This window comes from Pimephales promelas, chromosome 4 (genome assembly GCF_988280905.1).
Source record: "Pimephales promelas chromosome 4, fPimPro1.hap1.1, whole genome shotgun sequence".
Classification (NCBI taxonomy): domain Eukaryota; kingdom Metazoa; phylum Chordata; class Actinopteri; order Cypriniformes; family Leuciscidae; genus Pimephales; species Pimephales promelas.
Window position 1 is genome coordinate 11,707,108 of NC_142772.1, and position 18,819 is coordinate 11,725,926.

The window sequence follows — 18,819 nt, forward strand, 5'->3', positions numbered from 1 at the left end:
GTAAGAACTCTCAGAATACTTCATTCATGAAGGATTGTAAGACGAATGGAGAGTTGGACAACCCATAAGGCATAACGAGGTATTCGTAGTGTCCCGAAGGAGTGATGAACGCTGTTTCCCATTTGTCGCCTCTTCTAATGCGTACGAGGTTGTAGGCACTTTTGAGATCCAGTTTGCTGAAGATTTGGGAAGGGGGTAGCGGAACTTGACTGTTCGCTCGTTGAGCGCACTATAGTCAATACACGGCCGTAAGCCACCATCCTTCTTCCCCACGAAAAAGAAACTAGATGCAGCAGGACAGGTGGATGGCCGAATGAAGCGTTGTTTCAAGGCTTCTTTTATATACTCATCTAATGCTTTCTGCTCTGGTATGGACAGCGGATAAATTCGGCCCTTTGGAGGGATGGTACGGGGCAACAGGTCTATGGTGCAATCCCACGGCCGGTGAGGTGGCAATTGGGTGGCACGTTGTTTACTGAATACATAACAGTGGGAGATTGGTAACAAACTTGACCTCGGCCCAGTGGCTTACCTAGTATGGTCTGAATTTATAGCCTCTTTGGGGACCTTCGCCTCGGGAGGTGGAGTCTCTTGAGGGGTTGGACGGAAATGAAGTTGCCCGAGGAGCCAGTGTTGATGAGGGCATACGCTGGAACATAGCGAGAACCAGTTAAGACCATCACTGGAGTGCGTTAGCGGAGTAATCATGGGAGGAATAGTAATGGAACTCACCGCAGCGCGTGGTGGTCGTAATTGGGCATTGGCTGATGTGATGTTCACCCGAACCACAGTACAGGCAGAGTGCAAGTTTAATGCGACGCTTTAAGTGGAAAATCCACTTCCATGGGTTCTGGCGCCGGAAGGGATAGACATGATGCAGTACGTCGGGAGGGTCCCGCAGGCTGATCCAGTGAACATGCTGATAAACATTGGGAAATTCTAATGGTGCGTTGAAAGATCGCTTCTAGACGCATGGTATCATCATGGACAGCAATCTGCTGACGAATGCGGGGATTCAGACCTTGATGGAAACAGGTGATAAGCGCAGTCTCATTCCACCCACTGTTGGCCGCTAGAGTGCGAAACTGATGCGTGTACTCACTCACCGAGGCATTTCCCTGACGATGGTGGTAGAGCTGATCATGGACTGAGAGAGCGGAAGTGTTAAGGCCGAAAACTTCCTTAAAATGCGCAATGAATGCTTCCCATGAGCGAGTGAGAGCGCCGTTTGAGTCCCAGATGTTTTGGGCCCACTGGAGAGCTCGACCAGAGAGGAGGGAGATCACGCAGACAATCTTGGTACAATTAGTGGGAAAAACCTGCGGTTGCGCCTCAATATAGAGTGAGCACTGAAGTAGAAAACCATTGCAGCCCTCCGCTTCTCCGGAGTATGTAGTTGGACGGGCGATAGGACTGTAGATCGTCGGCGGTACATGCGGGTCAGGATCGGGAGGAACTGACTGGCTGCCGGGAGGAGTTTGTTCAACGCAAGGGACCCGTGATTGGCCTTCTTCAAGGGTACTTGCATATCAAAGGTCTGGTCTTCTGTCACGAACAGAAGAGAGACACAGAAGAATGGCAGGTGAGAAGCTTTATTTAATAAGCAGATGGTGGAGGTGCACAAGCCTGAGGTAGATATTGATGCTTTCCAGACGATTGAGGAAACCAGGATCTTTCAGGAGTGACAGGGAGTCTAACATTCTCTGATGAGACCAGACAATAAATGAAGGGACGTGAGGGTTTTTAAGTGCTGGAAGTGATGAGCGGGTGCAAGTGTGGTGAATTAGTATTCAGGAGATAATGAGCGAATGAATGGATTTGGGTTATTAGAGCCCGATGGTGTGGCAGGTGTTACAGATGACTCTGTGACAAGCAGGTGGGTTTGGCAAAATTACTGCATCTATCCTTGCTTGTAAAGCAGTGGGGATGTGGACTACAGGATCTCTGTGCAAGCTTTGCCGAGAAACCCATAATAAAAACTGGTGACCTAATACAGGAACCACTAAATATTTATTCTGATTAGCTTCAACAGGATATGACCAGGATTTGTGTTGAGTCAGGTTTTAGATGAGGAAGTTATACAAAATGTGTGGTGGTTGGGTAATGCATCGGGGGATGGGTGTGACCGGGACCTCATGTTCTCTTACATGTGTTGTTAAGCATCAATAAAATAAATAAGCTCTACATTTTAAAACGGGTATTAATCCATTGGAATTTTGCTAGAATTTAGAAAAATAGCTTTTTTGGGGGGCATGCTTTTCAAACAGCTAATTTAATTCACAGTCATGGACAATTAACTCAACCACTTTTGAATTTATATATTTTTTTAAATTGCTATGGTTGTAATTTTAGTATGAATGCTACAAAGTTTGTAATAAAATACTCATTCATTAAAGCTGCAGGCCGTAGTTTTTCCCTCTTTGTCGCCATCTATGTTTGAAATTTGCAATTGCAACTATATACGGAATTATCAACTTTACGTGGGTTTTGCCTTGGTATGGCACAGAGCGGATTAATTAATGTTTTGAGGAGAATATGTGGCATGAAAAGAGAGAGATGTCGGTCTTTTTCCTTTCACCTAATTATAGAGTATGACGTGTTAATGTGACTATGCCCATTGAGAGCGTGCGCTATTTAAACGCTAATGTTGAGGCAAACCATGAAAACGCCCACATCAGAACGCCCTAACTTAACTCAGTTACCTTAAGTTTCATTTCGAGGAGCACGGATCCAGCTGATGTAGTAAGTCGTTTATTCTTACGTCCTTTGTTGTAATTGCATTATTGAATAGTATCTGTAAACTGCACAAAGACTGTTTAAATACAGCGCTTGACAAAACATCGTCCCTCAGGGCATTTAGCTTAACAATGAGCAGATTTGGAGAAATACTGATATAGATTCGCATAGGCTCACATCATATTTCTATAGACAAAATAATATTTATTGAATTTATACCCAAACGCATCGATGTAATCTTTATGAGCGCTGGATACTCTGATGTGCTGTGTTTTCAATCCATACGGTCAGCCTGAGGGCGCTGTCTGCCCAGAATATTCCATATATGCTACACACGAAGAAGAACCATAATCATGTGACATTCCAGGAACTGCCTGACAGAAGCAAAGCTAACAGAGATCGCTGTTACACGCTGATAAAGATGTTTTGAAGACAATAAACATGATTGCATTGATATTTGATTTACCTGTGTTCTTCGAGCCCTGTCAGGTATTTTCATAATAGCTATATTCATAATGTAATGCTAATCGATATAGACTTTATCATTGTGCAAAATACTAATGTATTTCTATCATTGTGCAAAATACTATAAAATATAGGTCTTCTTTTTTTTTACCTGAAGCCATTAAATCACTCGACTAGCGTTATAAGGCAAGTTTGGAGCACAAACATGGTTACTGACATGTTTCTTTTTTCAAAAAGGGCAGTTGATATGGTTTCAAATGTGAAGTGAGAACTTTGATAATGGAAATGGAAATAAAATCCAATTCACAGTTTTATGTAAATGATTAGGCCAGATGTTTTTCAGATCATTTTGAAGAAAAAAAACTCTAGGCAACAACATCCATTAGTCAAAAGTAATGTGGATGCATATTTTGTGTGTGTTTTGTGGCCTTATTTCAGAAACTTTCATTTTTAGTTTTTTTAATAACCACGCATAAACAATATTCTCTCAAAATACAAACATGTACATACATGTTGCTCATATATTAGTACCCCATGGTAGCCCTGTTTGTGCTAAATAGAGTGTAATTTCACCTGTGGCATTAATATGTTTATAAGCACCTGAAAAAAGCACAAATGTCACAGCATGTCAAAACATCTCAAGGTCCCCAAAAACAGGACCCCAGAGGGTTAAGAATTGTCACAGGAAAATGTTGTCTGAACAAGTAATGATGACACTTTTGTTCTGAACAACTAAGGGGAAAAAAGCATTGCAGTAAATCCTGCTGATTAAATCTTAACGATAGCCTATCATTTCACGTCAAACTGTGCACATTCTGTGTGTTGGCCGTGTGTGAGCAAAACCACCCTAGAATGATAAAAATCCACCCAGTGTTTTTTTTACAATATCAATAAATCATGTGCACTGTCTCAGAACGAGCTGTTCTGAGATTCAGCTCTTTGTGACGTAGAAAGTGAGCAAGGGGTTTGATTGACAGTGTGGCTGTGGCCAAGACCCCGCCCTCGGTGATCTGTACACCATCCTCCATTGTTTCAACTACAGCCGGTAATGTCTCTTGGAAACATAACTTAAAGGACAAGTTCGGTATTTTACAATTAAAGCCCTGTTTTAAGATCGTCCCTGATGAAATAGAATGGTTAAGATTGTTTTTTAGACAGATGCTCCTGTCACGATAATTTTTGGATTCTGTGTTAGCACCCCCCACCTTTATAATGAAAGCATAGGTGCACTCGAATAATCATTCATTAAAAACGCATAAAACTTTAGTTTACAAACACGTGAAACTCACCGAGTGGTCTGGGGTGTTCACTGATATGCGCACACAAAAATCGCTGCAAAATATGCTTTCCAACAGGTTTTATCGTAGTGTTTGTCCAAGTCCATTTTCTTCCTGTTTTTAGTCCAAGTCCACAGTAGTCGATTATCGATTTTGCGTGCGTGATCCTTAGTTATCTAGTTACCAATGATCGCGCACGTGAACTCGACAATTTATTACTGTGGACTTCGACCGAAAACAGGAAGAAAATGAAGTCGGACAAAAACTACGATAAAACCTATTGGAAAAAATCTTTTGCAGCGATTTTTGTGTGAGCATATCAGTGAACACCCCAGACCACTCGGTGAGTTTCACGTCTTTGTAAACATTTTCAAATGGTTATAATAAATTAACTGTGGGGTATTTTGAGCTGAAACTTCACAAATACATTCTGGGGACAACCGAGACCAATATTACATATTGTAAAAAGGGGCATAATACGTAGGTGCCCTTTAATGTTAACAACATCAGCATTACGCGACTACATTTAATGCCCTTCCGATATTTATCCTTTTTTTTTTTTTTTTTTTTTTGCATGGGCCCGGTTTGAAATCTCGTTTTTTCTTTAGCCACTCCGAAAATCTTTTGCATTTTTCAACGGGTGAATCTGTTGACACTGGTGATTGTCGTTTGAACCTTTCTGGATTCGCCATCAAATTGATAGTTTAATTATATCAAGTGCTGAGAAAAAAAGACTACAAATCTCCACCTCAGTCATCCTAACACTCAATATAGCCCACTAGCCGAGACACCTTCTTACACATCACAGATGTGATGTAATGATGCAAAGACATGCTCGAATTTCCCGTGGAAATCCACCAGTACCACTGGAATTAAAAACATTATTACAAGCTTCCCATTTAGAATCGAGTTAAAGCAAGCAGATAATTTTGAACACTGGCTGGTTATGTACTTGCTCAAAAATGTATGTTGAATAATTTTACACTCCAAAACGTTACGGACTGCAGCTTTAATAAATAACGATAAACACAGCTTTAGTTATCTAGTATTATAGTATCTAGGGCTGTCATGATTACTCCATTAAAAGTCAAGTGCTCAGTTTAAAAAAGTCCTTGATTGAAATTTACCCATTTACGTGACGCTTTAATAATTACATGCAACACGTTTCTTCCAGGGGCTCAGAGCAGCTCCAATCAAAGTAAATGCTGGGCCACACAAACTCCGTCTCAGCATGTGCTGTTTGTTTGCGTTTCCAATAATGTACATTTGGGAAAGCATATGAAGTCTGACGCAATTTGTGTTTATTGCAAAGTGTTGCACTTTTATCAATTACATGCCTGAAGCTTGTCTCGACAGCTCGGTTAACAAACTTTATCTCTGCATACGTTATGAATTTGGTCTGCTCATAGCATTCATCTAGGAGTGAGTGTGCAATTTCATCAATACAGGATAATACTAGCCTGGCATGCCAGACCTACATCAAGATGTTAGGTCTGTAAACTCATCATTGACGGGGCTCAATCCGAGGGGCGGGATAAACGGTTGTCTTTCAAATTCTCTCTGCACGCAATTGGAAAGCGCTAAAGCCAATCAGAGCAACGAAGAAGGTGACGTACTCAGCGGAGCAAGTTGATATATTAAACTTTTACCGCATCCAGTCCAGCTGTCAACATTGAACATTGAAAATAAGAGAGATTTCCCAGAATCCATCCCCAAAATAAGGGATTTTTTTGTTTTTTACACGACCCACAAACTTTAAAAATAAATCACTAATCATTAAAAGTCAAAAGAGTTTATAACTAGCCTACATATGTGTGAGAGAGAAAGAGACAGTATGTGTGTTTTTGTGTGTATGAGAGAGAAAGAGACAGTGTGTCATTAAAAAAATAATATCATAGAGAATGTTTAAATATTAATATCAGCTTACGAGGGAAACGGAGGCGGAGTAGTGGTGCTTCGGGTGCTGGAGATGATTCGGGAGAGGTCCGTGCACCTTACCGATCAGAGCGCGCACTGACACAGAGTAAAGCCTTTATACTCGACGACACAGCACGAGTGGGCAAAAGTTGATCGTTTCGCCACAGCTTTTTCGTAACAGCGCGCGCGGCGCCGGCCGCATCCGAGGATGAACGACTTCAAACCGAATATGTCCGAGCTTGCTCTGACCGGCTAAACTCTGTCGTCATTATGTTAAGCCCGCCCGCCGACTCTATACACGATGTGATTGGCCCTACCAGAGTTGAGTTTTTCCAGCTAAAATGTCTATGGAGAGTTGCTAGACCACACTTTGCTGCAAAATAATTTTTGCTGCCGCTAGGGTGCGTCTAGATTTCTAGGCTAGGATAATACATCAATATGTAAATTGTTGTTCATCACGATTTCAAAATAAAAGTTTAAACCCTCGCTCTGAGCTTGCATATTTTGATGTCTACATGTTATTCTTTAAGTAATTACAGTGGCTGTAACATTTCTATCATAAAGATTTGGACAAATATTAAATAGACATTTGAATAAATCTTGATAAGCCAATTAATCGAGGATTTGATTATGCTGTAAAGTGTAACAACTATTACCAGGCCATTGGCACCATCTGCAGGCATTTGTTATTAAAAGTAATGTAAATAACTTATGTTATGTATTTTAAAAGTGTTGTTAAATAAAACCATATGATTACTTGCTTTTGATACTTTATTTTAACAAATTATTATTGCCTGCTTGTTATTACATATGTAATTTAAGTCATCTTAAAGGCTTCGGTATATTTTTATTACCACAAAAAAATCTGATTACTCGATTTATCATCAAAAATTATTAACCAATTACCGATTACCAAAATAGTCATTAGTGACAGCCATAGTTGTATCATATAAATACTTGTTCTAATAGGATAACAACTAAACGTTGACAATAATTAAAGCCAAATGACTGACACCAAGGTAAAGCTCACCAAAGACATATCCACAGAGGAAGTATATCCAGATGCAAGGAGTACCCTTTGGGTTAAGAGGCAAAAGAGTGGATGAACATCAAGCAAAAGGAGGGATTTTTTTTCCATCTAGCTACAGTGCAGTGGTAGATTAAAGAGATTGGGAATGTCCATGGAGAGGGTGGCAAATAATGCAGAGCATGAGGCGGAGGGTTGGCCTGGGTACCTGGTGAGTTGTTTGAAACAGAACACACAGAAGCGATGTCCACACTGTGCTTGGAAAGGTTTCCTAAGGATCTCTTTGCATTGCTGGCATTGATATTTTGGTTCCATGGACACCGACAACACTTCTCGAGATATCCCAGGCAATGTGGAGTCCAATGAGGATGGTAAAGATGGACGTGCCATTGCCTTCCATTTACTCACAGTGCCAGCAATGCTTATCATCTGTAAAAATGTAGAGCAAAACTTATCAGAAAAACAGAACAAAATTGTTTAAAGTCAACATTAAATGTGCTCTAAGCGATGTCACACATTTTTTTTAGGCCAAAACATTTGTCAAATACAGCAAACATTTCCTCACTATCCGCTAGCTGCCTCCACAAATGGCAACAAAAACAAACTGCGGCAACCCGCTCCACGAAACATAACAAACTGTTCCAGCCAATAACTGACAAGAAGGCCCTGGGGGTGGGGTTTGGGGGGGGGGGGTCAGTGCACAGATGAGGAGGAGGAGGGAGGGTCCATCTAGCCTCTGATTTGTTAGAAAATAAACGTCAACAAGAAGTCACGTCACCCGACATCGATTAGAGCACCTTTAAATTACATTTAAATACACATTTTACTTCCATTATATGACATATGTGAAGACCAAAAAGTGAATTTACAGCTGACTGAGGAGGTATGCATGCACCATCGAGAGTTTTAGCTCTGCTCCTGATGGCTTTCTTCTAGAGGGAAGAAAGTCAATAAAAATGATTTGGCCCGGATCTCACGCTTGCCGAGGCAGCGCATAGTGTAAGGGTCTACAATAAAGATTCTGTGACTCTATATCAGGTCTTGTGTGTGCCGAGACGGCGAGTAGATTACGGGGCTGCATAAAGCCCAATTTATACTTCTGAGTCCAACTCACGCCGTAGCTACGTCATAAGCTGTGTGTAGCTCGCGTAACCTTCGGCGTACCCTGATGTGCACCTCTCCAAAAATGTAACAACGCATCAATTCTACGTGGACGTAAGCGCTGTGATGATCTGCTAGAACCCATCCCTCGGGTTTCACATGCTCCCTCTGCATGTGTATTTGCGCAGCAACACGGACAACGACGCATAAGTATAAATGAAAACCAATGCATAGTTTATAGCGTAGAGGCTCCGGCGTAAGTCAGACGCAAAAGTATAAATCAGCCTTAAGAGTCTAGAGGCTCAGATTTCACATTTGCTGAGGAAGTGCAAAGATTACGGGTTTGCATTAAGAATCTAGTGGCTCCGATCTCGCTTTTGCCGAGGTAGTGCGTAGATTATGGGTCTGCATCTCTGCAATAAGAATCAAGTGAATCGGATCTTGCGTTTGCCAAGGCAACTTGTAGATTATGGGGTGCAATATAAGCGCAGTGAACTGAGCAGACAGGAATTTCCCTTTCCGTCTTTCTCTTATGATTGCGTGCAAACTAATTGTGTGTGTTTGCAGACAATTATTTATGGTTCTTTTTGTGTTGATTATAATATCTAATTTTGAAAAATTAAATGAAATGTTTGTCTGACTTTAAAAGTAGATATATTAAAATAATAAATTCAACCTTTCATCCAGACCAAGTTTTCTACAGTATCTGATTGATATCTGGCTAGATTAAATTTTAATGAAAATTAAATGTTAATACTCATATGAGTTGAGATCTGTATTAGTACACTATATTCAGCCTTTCACCTCGACCGTGTTTACTTGATCTTTGGCTGCATTTAATTCTGAGGAAATAGTGAAATTTAGGGGAAATTAATAACACCTCATATATCTCCCTTTGGTGCACTCAAGGGCCGTTCTGCCAACCCCACCACCTCATGTGCTTCAGGGCGCATCGGTCACCAGTGAGTTCTAGTCTTAGTGTCTGACCCGCAGGAGGAGGCTTTTAAGAGGGGTCAGATCGATTGTTTCCTGCCGGTCATTCGTTTCAGGACACTGGACTGGCTCTCGAGCTATGCTAAAGACCAGTCTTGAAAGGCTGGTTCCTTTCCTAGTCTCAACTGATGACGTCTATTGATACGACAGATCTTAGGACAGTGATTATCTCAAAAAAATTCTCTGAGGGCAGTCCTCTTTGGGGGGGGGGAAGTGGTTAACACCTCACTAAAGTCCCTATTTCCCCATCGATGCCTTCAGGGGGCCGTTCTGCCAACCCTGCTGCCACCTCGTGTGCTTGGTTGGGGGCGAAACTGTCTCCAACAAGCCCAGATTTCCATTTTTGCCTGGAAATGTAGTGGCACTGGGATGCTCACCCAATCTGAGGAGGGTCTCAGAGCAATCAGTTTGGCTGTTCCCTACCTGTTCGCCGCTTCGTGGCACTGAATTGGTAGCTCGAGTAACACCTAGTCTTGAGAGACTGGTTCTCTTAGTAGATTTTTTGGCACCGTGGGAACTTCTATCAAACATATCTCAACAGAAGCACAGCGTTTACTCCTGAGCCCCCACCAAAAGATGGGGGTCGGGCTGACGCTCTCAACTGCAGCCTTCAAGAAGGAAGATGGATCTGAGGACCGTCATTATTTCCAAGAAGGCTGCGGGGAAAAGGTAAAAAAAAAAAAAATTAATAACCTAGAATACTGTCTAACACTTGATGGCTGCTCTGTAAAGTCTCCGTTGTTGGTTGAAGGTGTGCTCTTTGATACCAATCTTTCATTTGAAAGTCAGGTTTCTAGCATCTGTAGAACCGCATTCTTCCATCTTAAAAATAGATCTAAATTATAACATATGGATCAGTTAGTTAAAGGAGTAGTTCACTTTTCAAAAAACATTTGCTGATAATTTTCTAACCCCGATGTCATCCAAGATGTCCATGTCTTTCTTTCTTCAGTCGAAAAGAAATTAAGGTTTTTGATGAAAACATTCCAGCATTTCTCCATATAATGCATTTCAGTGGGAACCAAACGGTTCAAGGTCCAAAAGACACTTTCAGTACAAACTGCAAACTGTTCAAAGGGCTTTAAACAATTCCAGACGATGAATAAGGGTCTTATCAAGCGAAACGATCGCTCATTAAAAAAAAAATAAAGTTTAAGTTTTATAAGCTCAAATGCTCGCATTGCTCTGTACTGCGATGCACGTTCGTGACTCTCCTGTTCGAACTCGTTCATCAAAATGAACTAATCTTTTTCTGAGTCAAATCGTTCGTTGAATGAACCAAATGACTCGGAAAAAGATTTGTTCATTTGATGAACGAGTTTCTTACAGGAGAGTCACAAACATGTGTCACAGAACAGAGCAAGGCGACCATTTGAACTTATAAAACTTAAACTTTGTTATATATTTATTAAATGAGCGATAGTTTCGCTCATTTGAACCGTTTGGTTTCGTAACCGTTTGGTTCCCACTGAAGTGCATTATATGGAGAAAAATCCTGGAATGTTTTCATCAAAAACCTTAATTTCTTTTCGACTGAAGAAAGAATGACATGGACATCTTGGATGACATGGGGGTGAGTAAATTATCAACAAAAGTTTTCAAAAGTGAACTACTCCTTTAATGTGTTCATGACTTCAAGGCTAGATTATTGGAATGCTCTACTGGGTGTTTGCGCTGCACGCTTAAAGGTTCTCTAAGCGATGTGGGGCCAAAACATTTTTTGTCACATACATCAAACGTCTCCTCACTATCGGCTAGCTGCCTGTCCCCTAAACACACTGTAAAAAAACGCGGTCTCTGTAGACACCACAGGCTCCACAAACGGCATCAAAAACAATCATGTCTCACGCGGACCACGAAACCTAAAAACAGTGTTCCAGCCAATCACTGGCAAGAAGTATTTGAGGGTGGGTCTGGGGGGTTAGTGCACGTGCACATGAAGGGGGTGTGTGTGTGAAGGAGTGTGTGAAGGAGAGCGAAGCATCAGAGGGAAGTTTTAAAAAAAATGGCCGACACACGACCAAAGAGACGTCGTTCTAAAGAACAAATTAAAAAGAAGAAGGAGTCGGATAAAGAACGTGCGAAGTTCCGAATTTACATCGGTAGCAAAGCTTTTGAATGATGGCGAGAACTCCGGCGGCAGAAGGGCTTCCAGTCCGACATTCAGGTTGCTCTGTTTTTGCTGGACAGGTGGGTAACGTTAAATTGTTTTTTTGTTTTTTTCTAAATTGACGCTTATGTTCGCCAAACCCACACAAGGATATAATTAGCTAGAACTATGCACGTTCACAATTATTTCAGGAAGCACGGAAGGGAGGGGGAGATGAGATGCGGAGGAGGGAGGGTCTAGCTAGCCTCCGATTTGTTTGAAAATATTCCGAACGTCAACACCCAGGATCGCTTAGAGAACCTTTACAAACAAACTACAGCTGGTCCAAAACACAGCAGCTAGAGTTCTTACTAGAACCAGGAGTTATGACCATATTAGCCCAGTTCTGTCAACACTGCATTGGCTCCCTATCAAACATCATATATATTTTTAAATATTGCTGATTACTTACAAAGCACTAAATAGTTTACCTCCGCAGTACTTAAGCGAGCTCTTAGCGCATTATAGTCCTTCACATCTATTGTGATCTCAAAATTCTGACCAGTTGATAATGCCTAGAATATCAAAATGCTGGCGGTAGATCCTTTTCCAATTTAGCACTTAAACTTTGGAACAATCTTCCTAACATTGTCCGGGAAGCAGACACACTGTCAGTTTAAATCCTGAAAAAAACCACATCTCTTTAACCAAGTGTACACAACACATTAACTCAACTTCTATAATTCAAGTTCAAGTTCATTTATTTATATAGCACATTTAAACAGCTGCTTAGACAGACCAAAGTGCTTTACAGAACACAGAAATAAGAGCAAAAATAAGCATATCACACATAAAAGGCAGCAAAGCTACAAGTAGCCTTGTCAGAGACCCAATTATAACATAATAAAATAGTTAAAAGGAGATCAGTATGCTAAAGAGAAAAGGTAGGTTTTCACCAAAGACTTAAAAAGACAGGTTGGGGGCTGTTCGAATCTCTAGGGGCAGGGTGTTCCACAGACGGGGCCCTGCCACTGCAAAAGCAAGCTCCCCTCTGCGCTTAAGTCTGACACGAGGGACTACCAGCAGAGCCTGGTCGTGAGATCTTAGGCTTCTGGACGGAGTATAGGGATGAATAAGTTCGGAGAGATAGACCGGGGCTAGGTTATGTAGCGATTTGAAGACAAATAGTAGGATTTTAAAATCTATTCTCTGCCGGACAGGTAGCCAGTGTAAAGATTTAAGAATTGGAGTGATGTGGTCATATTTGCGACAGTTGGAAATAAGTCTAGCCGCAGCGTTTTGGACCAACTGAAGACGGCCAATTTGAGAAGCTGATATCCCACAATAGAGTGAATTGCAATAGTCAAGCCTACACGTGATGAAAGCATGAACCGCCATTTCCAGGGTTGTCGGAGTAAGAAAGCCTTTGATTTTAGATAATAGACGAAGTTGGTAGAAACCGGAGCTGATGACACCTGATATGCATTTGTCAAGTTTTAAAGACTGGTCAATAAGAACACCTAAATTCCGCACTCCTGTCGACTTAAAGGGGGATAAGCTCCCCAAGTCTGGGCTTAAACACTGAGACCTTTTACTCGGGCTGAAAACAATGCTGGCCTCGGTCTTATCACTATTTAGAGAGAGGAAGTTTTGGGTCAGCCAAGCCTTCACTTCCTCCAAGCATAGCAGAAGAGAGTTTAATGCTGCAGGGTCATTTTTCTTGAATGGAATGTAAATTTGGGTGTCGTCCGCATGCAAATGAAATGATACACTGTGTTTCCTTAAGATAGTGCCCAACGGTAGCATGTAAAGAGAAAATCGAGAGGGAGCCAGAACGGAGCCATCTTAACTAAAAACTTTCTGTCAGAAAGGTACGACCGAAACCATGATAAGACAGAAGCTTTTAGTCCCACCTCAGTCTCAAGTCTAGCCAACAGGGTAGGATGGTCAACAGTGTCAAAAGCTGCCGAAAGGTCTAAGAGAATCAGAACCACAGAATCACCAGAATCAGTGGGGATTAAAATGCCGTTTAACACTCGCAGAAGGGCAGACTCAGTGCTGTGGGCAGCCCTGAACCCAGATTGAAATGTATCATAAATACAGTTCTTTAAAAGAAAGTGCTGGAGTTGATTAAACACTATTTTCTCCAATAACTTGGAAATAAAAGGCAAGACAGAGATGGGTCGGTAATTTTGTAAGACAGATGGATCCAGTGAAGGCTTCTTGAGCAAGGGAGTGACCGTAGCCACTTTGAGATTAATTGGAACTGAGCCCGTATTGAGACACTTGTTAATAAAAGATACCAAACCTGGACCCACAGAGTCGATGATTAACTTTAAAAATTTCGGCTGAAGGATGTCATTTGGACAAAATTAGGTTTTGAGCTTGGCGCTCACATCCTTTAGTGTCTGGAGGTTGATAGGATCAAAAACCTCCCAAACACATTTAGTAGATGACACAAATGGGGTCAGAGTTATGTTCGGGCAGACACCAAGTCTTAATTTAGTGATTTTGTTAACAAAAAAATCTCTGGAAATCTTCACATAGAGCATCCGAGGCGACAGACAACTTAGAAGAAGGATTTATAACAGACTGACTGACTGAAAACAAGACCTTTGGGTTGGAGTGGTTAGATTCAATTAAGTTAGAGAAATATGCAGCCTTAGCTGACTTAGCAGCCTTCTGGTAAGCTGTAAGAGCGTCTTTGAACAAATGGAAAGAGACAATTTGCCTGTCTCATTTCCATTTGCGTTCGGCCGCTCTACACATTTGTCTTTGGTGACGAGTGTCAAGAGTTTTGCCACAGATCAGATTTTGGTTTGGGTTTGTGGGGCTGGGGCTTGAGAGGAGCAGTCACGTTTGCAAAACACAGGTCAAAGTTAGTGCTGAACTGTGGGGAGTAGACCCGCAACATAACAGGAGCAACAGTCGGTTGAGAGAGCTCCGGAAGAGACAGTGAGAAAAGAATAGGATTGTGATCAGAGAGCAGAAAATCTGAGAGTATAATATCAGTGACATCAATCCCGTGAGATAGCACAAGGTCCAATGTATGGACCTGAATGTGCGTGGAGTTTTTGACCCACTGCAGTAGATTAAAAGCATCAATTAAGTCAAGAAACTCCTGCGACAAGGAATTTGACTGACAACAGACATGAATGTTGAAATCTCCCACCAAAAGGAAGCGATCATAGTTTGTGGCAATATTGCCAGTGAATTCAGTATATTGCTGAATAACTCAATGTTAGGCTGCATAAACTAGGTCAGCCAGAACCGGGAACACTTCCCATAACACTTGATGTACGCGTTACTTACATCCTAAGAAGAATGGCATCTTCGTTAATATTAGTCTCTCAGTTTATCCCGAGGTTTACCGTTGTCCGCCGGATTGAGGCCGTATCCAGGTCGTATCCAGATATGATGAAGGACCTGCACCTGACACGACAACAACGCAGCCCTGAAGTGTCAACTAGTTTATATATATATATATATATATATATATATTTACTTATTATTATTTTTTTAACTGGACTACAACGTGCCCAGATATTGACTGAAAATGTTAGTAACTTGTTCTGTTACACTTTACAGTTAAGCTCCATTAGTTAACATTAGTTAAAATACACTGAAAACTACTAAATCATTTACTCATCTTAGTTCATTTCAACATTTAATAATAGGCTACATTATTATCAAAAGTTGTAACTGTTATTTAATGGACCTGAGCTGACATGAACTAGCAAAGAAAGATCAATTGTGTTTTTAATTAACATTAACAAAGAATAATAACTTCTGTAAGAAATATAGCCATTGCTATTGTTTTTTTTTTTGTATGTTAGCTAATGCATTAACTAACATTAAAGTCCCCGTGAAATCAAAATTGAACCTATTTACTTTGTTAGCACATATTACTAGTCTTGTGGTGAACAATTAATCCGTGCAAGTAAATATATATTAAAAAAATGTTTTACCTTGGTAATCTTTAATCAAAATCTGAACAGTTACTTCCGGTCTGGAACGGTTTCTTTTTCTAAAGAGGTAGGTTTCACAGCTTGGGTGGGGAAACGCTTAACCACTCCCCTCAAACCGTTAGTTTGCTATGAGCGAGAGATGGAGAGGAGGAGCGCTAGAGTAAAACCCTGCCCTCTGTTCAATATTCCGTTTCACTTGGAAATCACAGCACTGGAGAAAAATCGTTTGCAACTTCCGGTTCACGGGACTTTAACTAATGAGACTTTATTGTAAAGTGAAAATTATTGTTCTTTATTTTGCACTTTAATCTGTTTGAAACATTTGTTTGGTTTATAAATGTTTTGTGTGTTGTGATGATAATGGGTCAATGACGTGACACTTGCTTTTTCTGTTCGACTGAACTTTTTACCAATTAATAAACATTAAAATTAATAAAATTATAACATGTATGTCTACTAGGGATGCAACGGTACACGGTAAAATCCCGGACCGTTCGGTCAGCCCTGCACGGGACAATCTAACCTCGTGTCCCGCGGGACTTCGGTTCTGCCATAGAGTTCGTGCTGATCCTTTAACCGTATTTTCCGCACTATAAAAGGCGCACTTAAAAGCCTTTAATCTTCTCAAAAAACAACAGTGTGCCTTATATTAGATCCATATCATATATGGATTAAATTCGCCCGCGAACTCGCGCTCGTGTCCAGCTTATGCCCGCTTTGTCACACGGCAGTTCAACCTCGTATAAATCAGGTTATGTGTGTGTCGCTCACGAGCGCTCAACAGACACACGAACAGACCGGCGCTGCTCGCGCGTCATAGATGTTCATAAAGCGCTCCCCGTTCACACGGGTCGTCTCATTCAAAACAGCCAACTGTTGTTAGTGAGCCGCCGCACATTGAATAATACGAGTCAGGCTGCGAATGTAAGTTACGTGCCCGCCCCAGCGCGCTCACGCACTAAATAAACGCCTCACCTCCGGCTCCGTAGCCTACTCTCTACATTCCCAGCACATAGTGGATGCATAACGCAAACCCAGTCAAATGTTTTTTAATGTTATTTTTGCACAAGAATCTCTCAAAAGTGGATTAGTAACATTGCACTTTGTATCCTGAATGCAGTATTTTTTTTATTATATTATTTTGCTCTGCTCTTTTTATTCAAACCACAAGCTAATTTATGTTAAAGGTAAAAGTGCACTTTTTCTTTCACATTGATCACTTCATTTACCAGTTATCAAGGTTTGGAATTGGGATCCACTTGAATATTTTAAAGTGTGCTCGTTTACATTTTGTATATCATAAGTGGTATTTGAAGAGGTTGTATTGCTTAGTGTTGTTCAGTACAGAGTGTTGATTTATTCCATACACATTGATGTTCTTCCTACTGTGACATTCTGTTTATGCTCATAAGAAAAATAAAACATATTTTTGGGGTGAAATAGCAGTCTCTTTCTGCACAAAACATGTACCGAAACCGAACCGAGACCGTGGCCCAAAAACCGAGGTACGGACCGTACCGTGGGCTATCTGTACCGTTGCACCCCTAATGTCTACCACCTCCCTTATACATATGCCCACTCTTATTTCTCTAAAAATAATTGGTTTATTGGCATTTTCTGCCACCTGAAGTGTGAAAACATCATGTGGGGCGACCGTCCGGCCTTGACTTCTGTTTGGACAACTGGTTTTAAATCAAACTAAAATAATTTAAATATAATCCTTACCCTATTTGGCATAATTTTAAACTTGTTTTCCATTGATTGACAAAGGTCTGAAACATTTGTACACACATTTCAATCATAATAAACAAACAAATCTTGTCCGAAGATGTTCATTATCTGAAATATCATCTGGGGCGACCATCAAGAAAATACAAATAAGGGACTTGTATTCTGATAATCATCTCAAAGAGGATGTTGCATCAGCCAGCCTCATAGTGAGGGTCCCACAGAGACAACTAGCAGGTGAGTAGCCACTCTCATTTTTACAAACAAATCCTCTTTAAAACTGCTGCAGTGTATACGTCACATTTTGATATCATGTGGGGCGACCAACCTAAAACTGTAAATTATAAGTTTTATACGCAAATCTTCATTTTTAAATTTGTAAATTGTAAATTTGTCAGTGATATGTGGTGAGAAGAGGCTAACTTGGGCTCTATAGCTAAGCATTAGCCTGTTATACTTGATTAAACTTGAAAATATCATCTGGGGCGACCAAGCATCATGTGGGGCGACCGCCACTGATTGCTTAAATGATAGAAAACACATATCATGTATTTGTAGTTTCTGTATGCAAATGTTTACATTCATTATATGCATTTAGTTGTTTTAAATAACTTTCTAAATTTCACCACATATTTTTTCTAAATTTCAATAATTTCCCTCCTACTTCAGAGAGGACTAAGCTTACTTCTTTTTGATTATTATGTTTTTTATCAAAGAAATGTGTGAATATTAAGCATTCATTCTACTTTTTCCAATTCTTTTTCTAACTCTGTGTATGTTTAAATATACTTTTTTTTCTAGATGGACCCACTAACAAGCAAAGAAAAGACTGCTCGCTACAGGCAGCGGAAAATGCTGTTCAATGTGTCTGCAGAATGCTGCTATGTTCAACTGTTAAATGAAAATGGTAATGAAAATGCAAACATTGTATGTTTAAGTGATTAATGAAATGAAAATGAAAAAGGAAAATGCTGTTCAATGTTATGTCCAAGCATTTAATGCATTAGTATTGAAAATTTTAATATGATGGTTTTGTGTCAAATGAAATAGTGAGGAAACTTAATGTTATGAAATGTGTCAAATGAAATGGATATGCTGATTCTTCATAAAATGTCATTAAATATGCTGATTCTTCATAAAATTCCATTAAATGTGTTCTAACTATCAAAATCATTGAATAGTCTTAATTGCCTGCTGTTTTTCATCATGTGGGGCGACCATTTGTCATGTGGGGTAACCAACTATATTAAATTCTGCAGTAAATTCAAAAAATAATGTCTGTCCATTTTGGTTGAAATATAATTCATTGGTATAACATCAATAAGTGGATACTACATCTACACATTTTAAATCAGTTTTATGGATTATATGAGTAAAAAAAATATGTAATTGCTTTATGAGGGTGACACTGCCATTATAGATAAAAATGTATTTAACATCATTTGCAATAAATGAAAGGACACATGAGTATATATTTCTTAAACAGTTCAATTAATTACTGATAATTCTTAAAATATA

General features: G+C 40.2%; 1 protein-coding gene across 5 annotated transcripts in view; it reads right to left on the reverse strand.

Annotated features, from left to right (window-relative positions):
* Nucleotides 1-18,819, reverse strand: part of traf2b (Tnf receptor-associated factor 2b) — a 46,258-nt gene that overhangs the window by 25,599 nt on the left and 1,840 nt on the right. For 3 of the 5 annotated variants that reach the window (XM_089129963.1, XM_039661889.2, XM_039661887.2), the window contains exon 2: nt 7,631-7,851. In XM_089129963.1, the coding sequence (XP_088986089.1) occupies nt 7,631-7,851 (221 nt within the window). Of the gene's footprint in view, nt 1-7,630; nt 7,852-14,917; nt 15,038-18,819 lie in introns of those variants that run through there. The other 2 variants (XM_039661888.2, XM_039661890.2) reach the window with 2 other exon arrangements.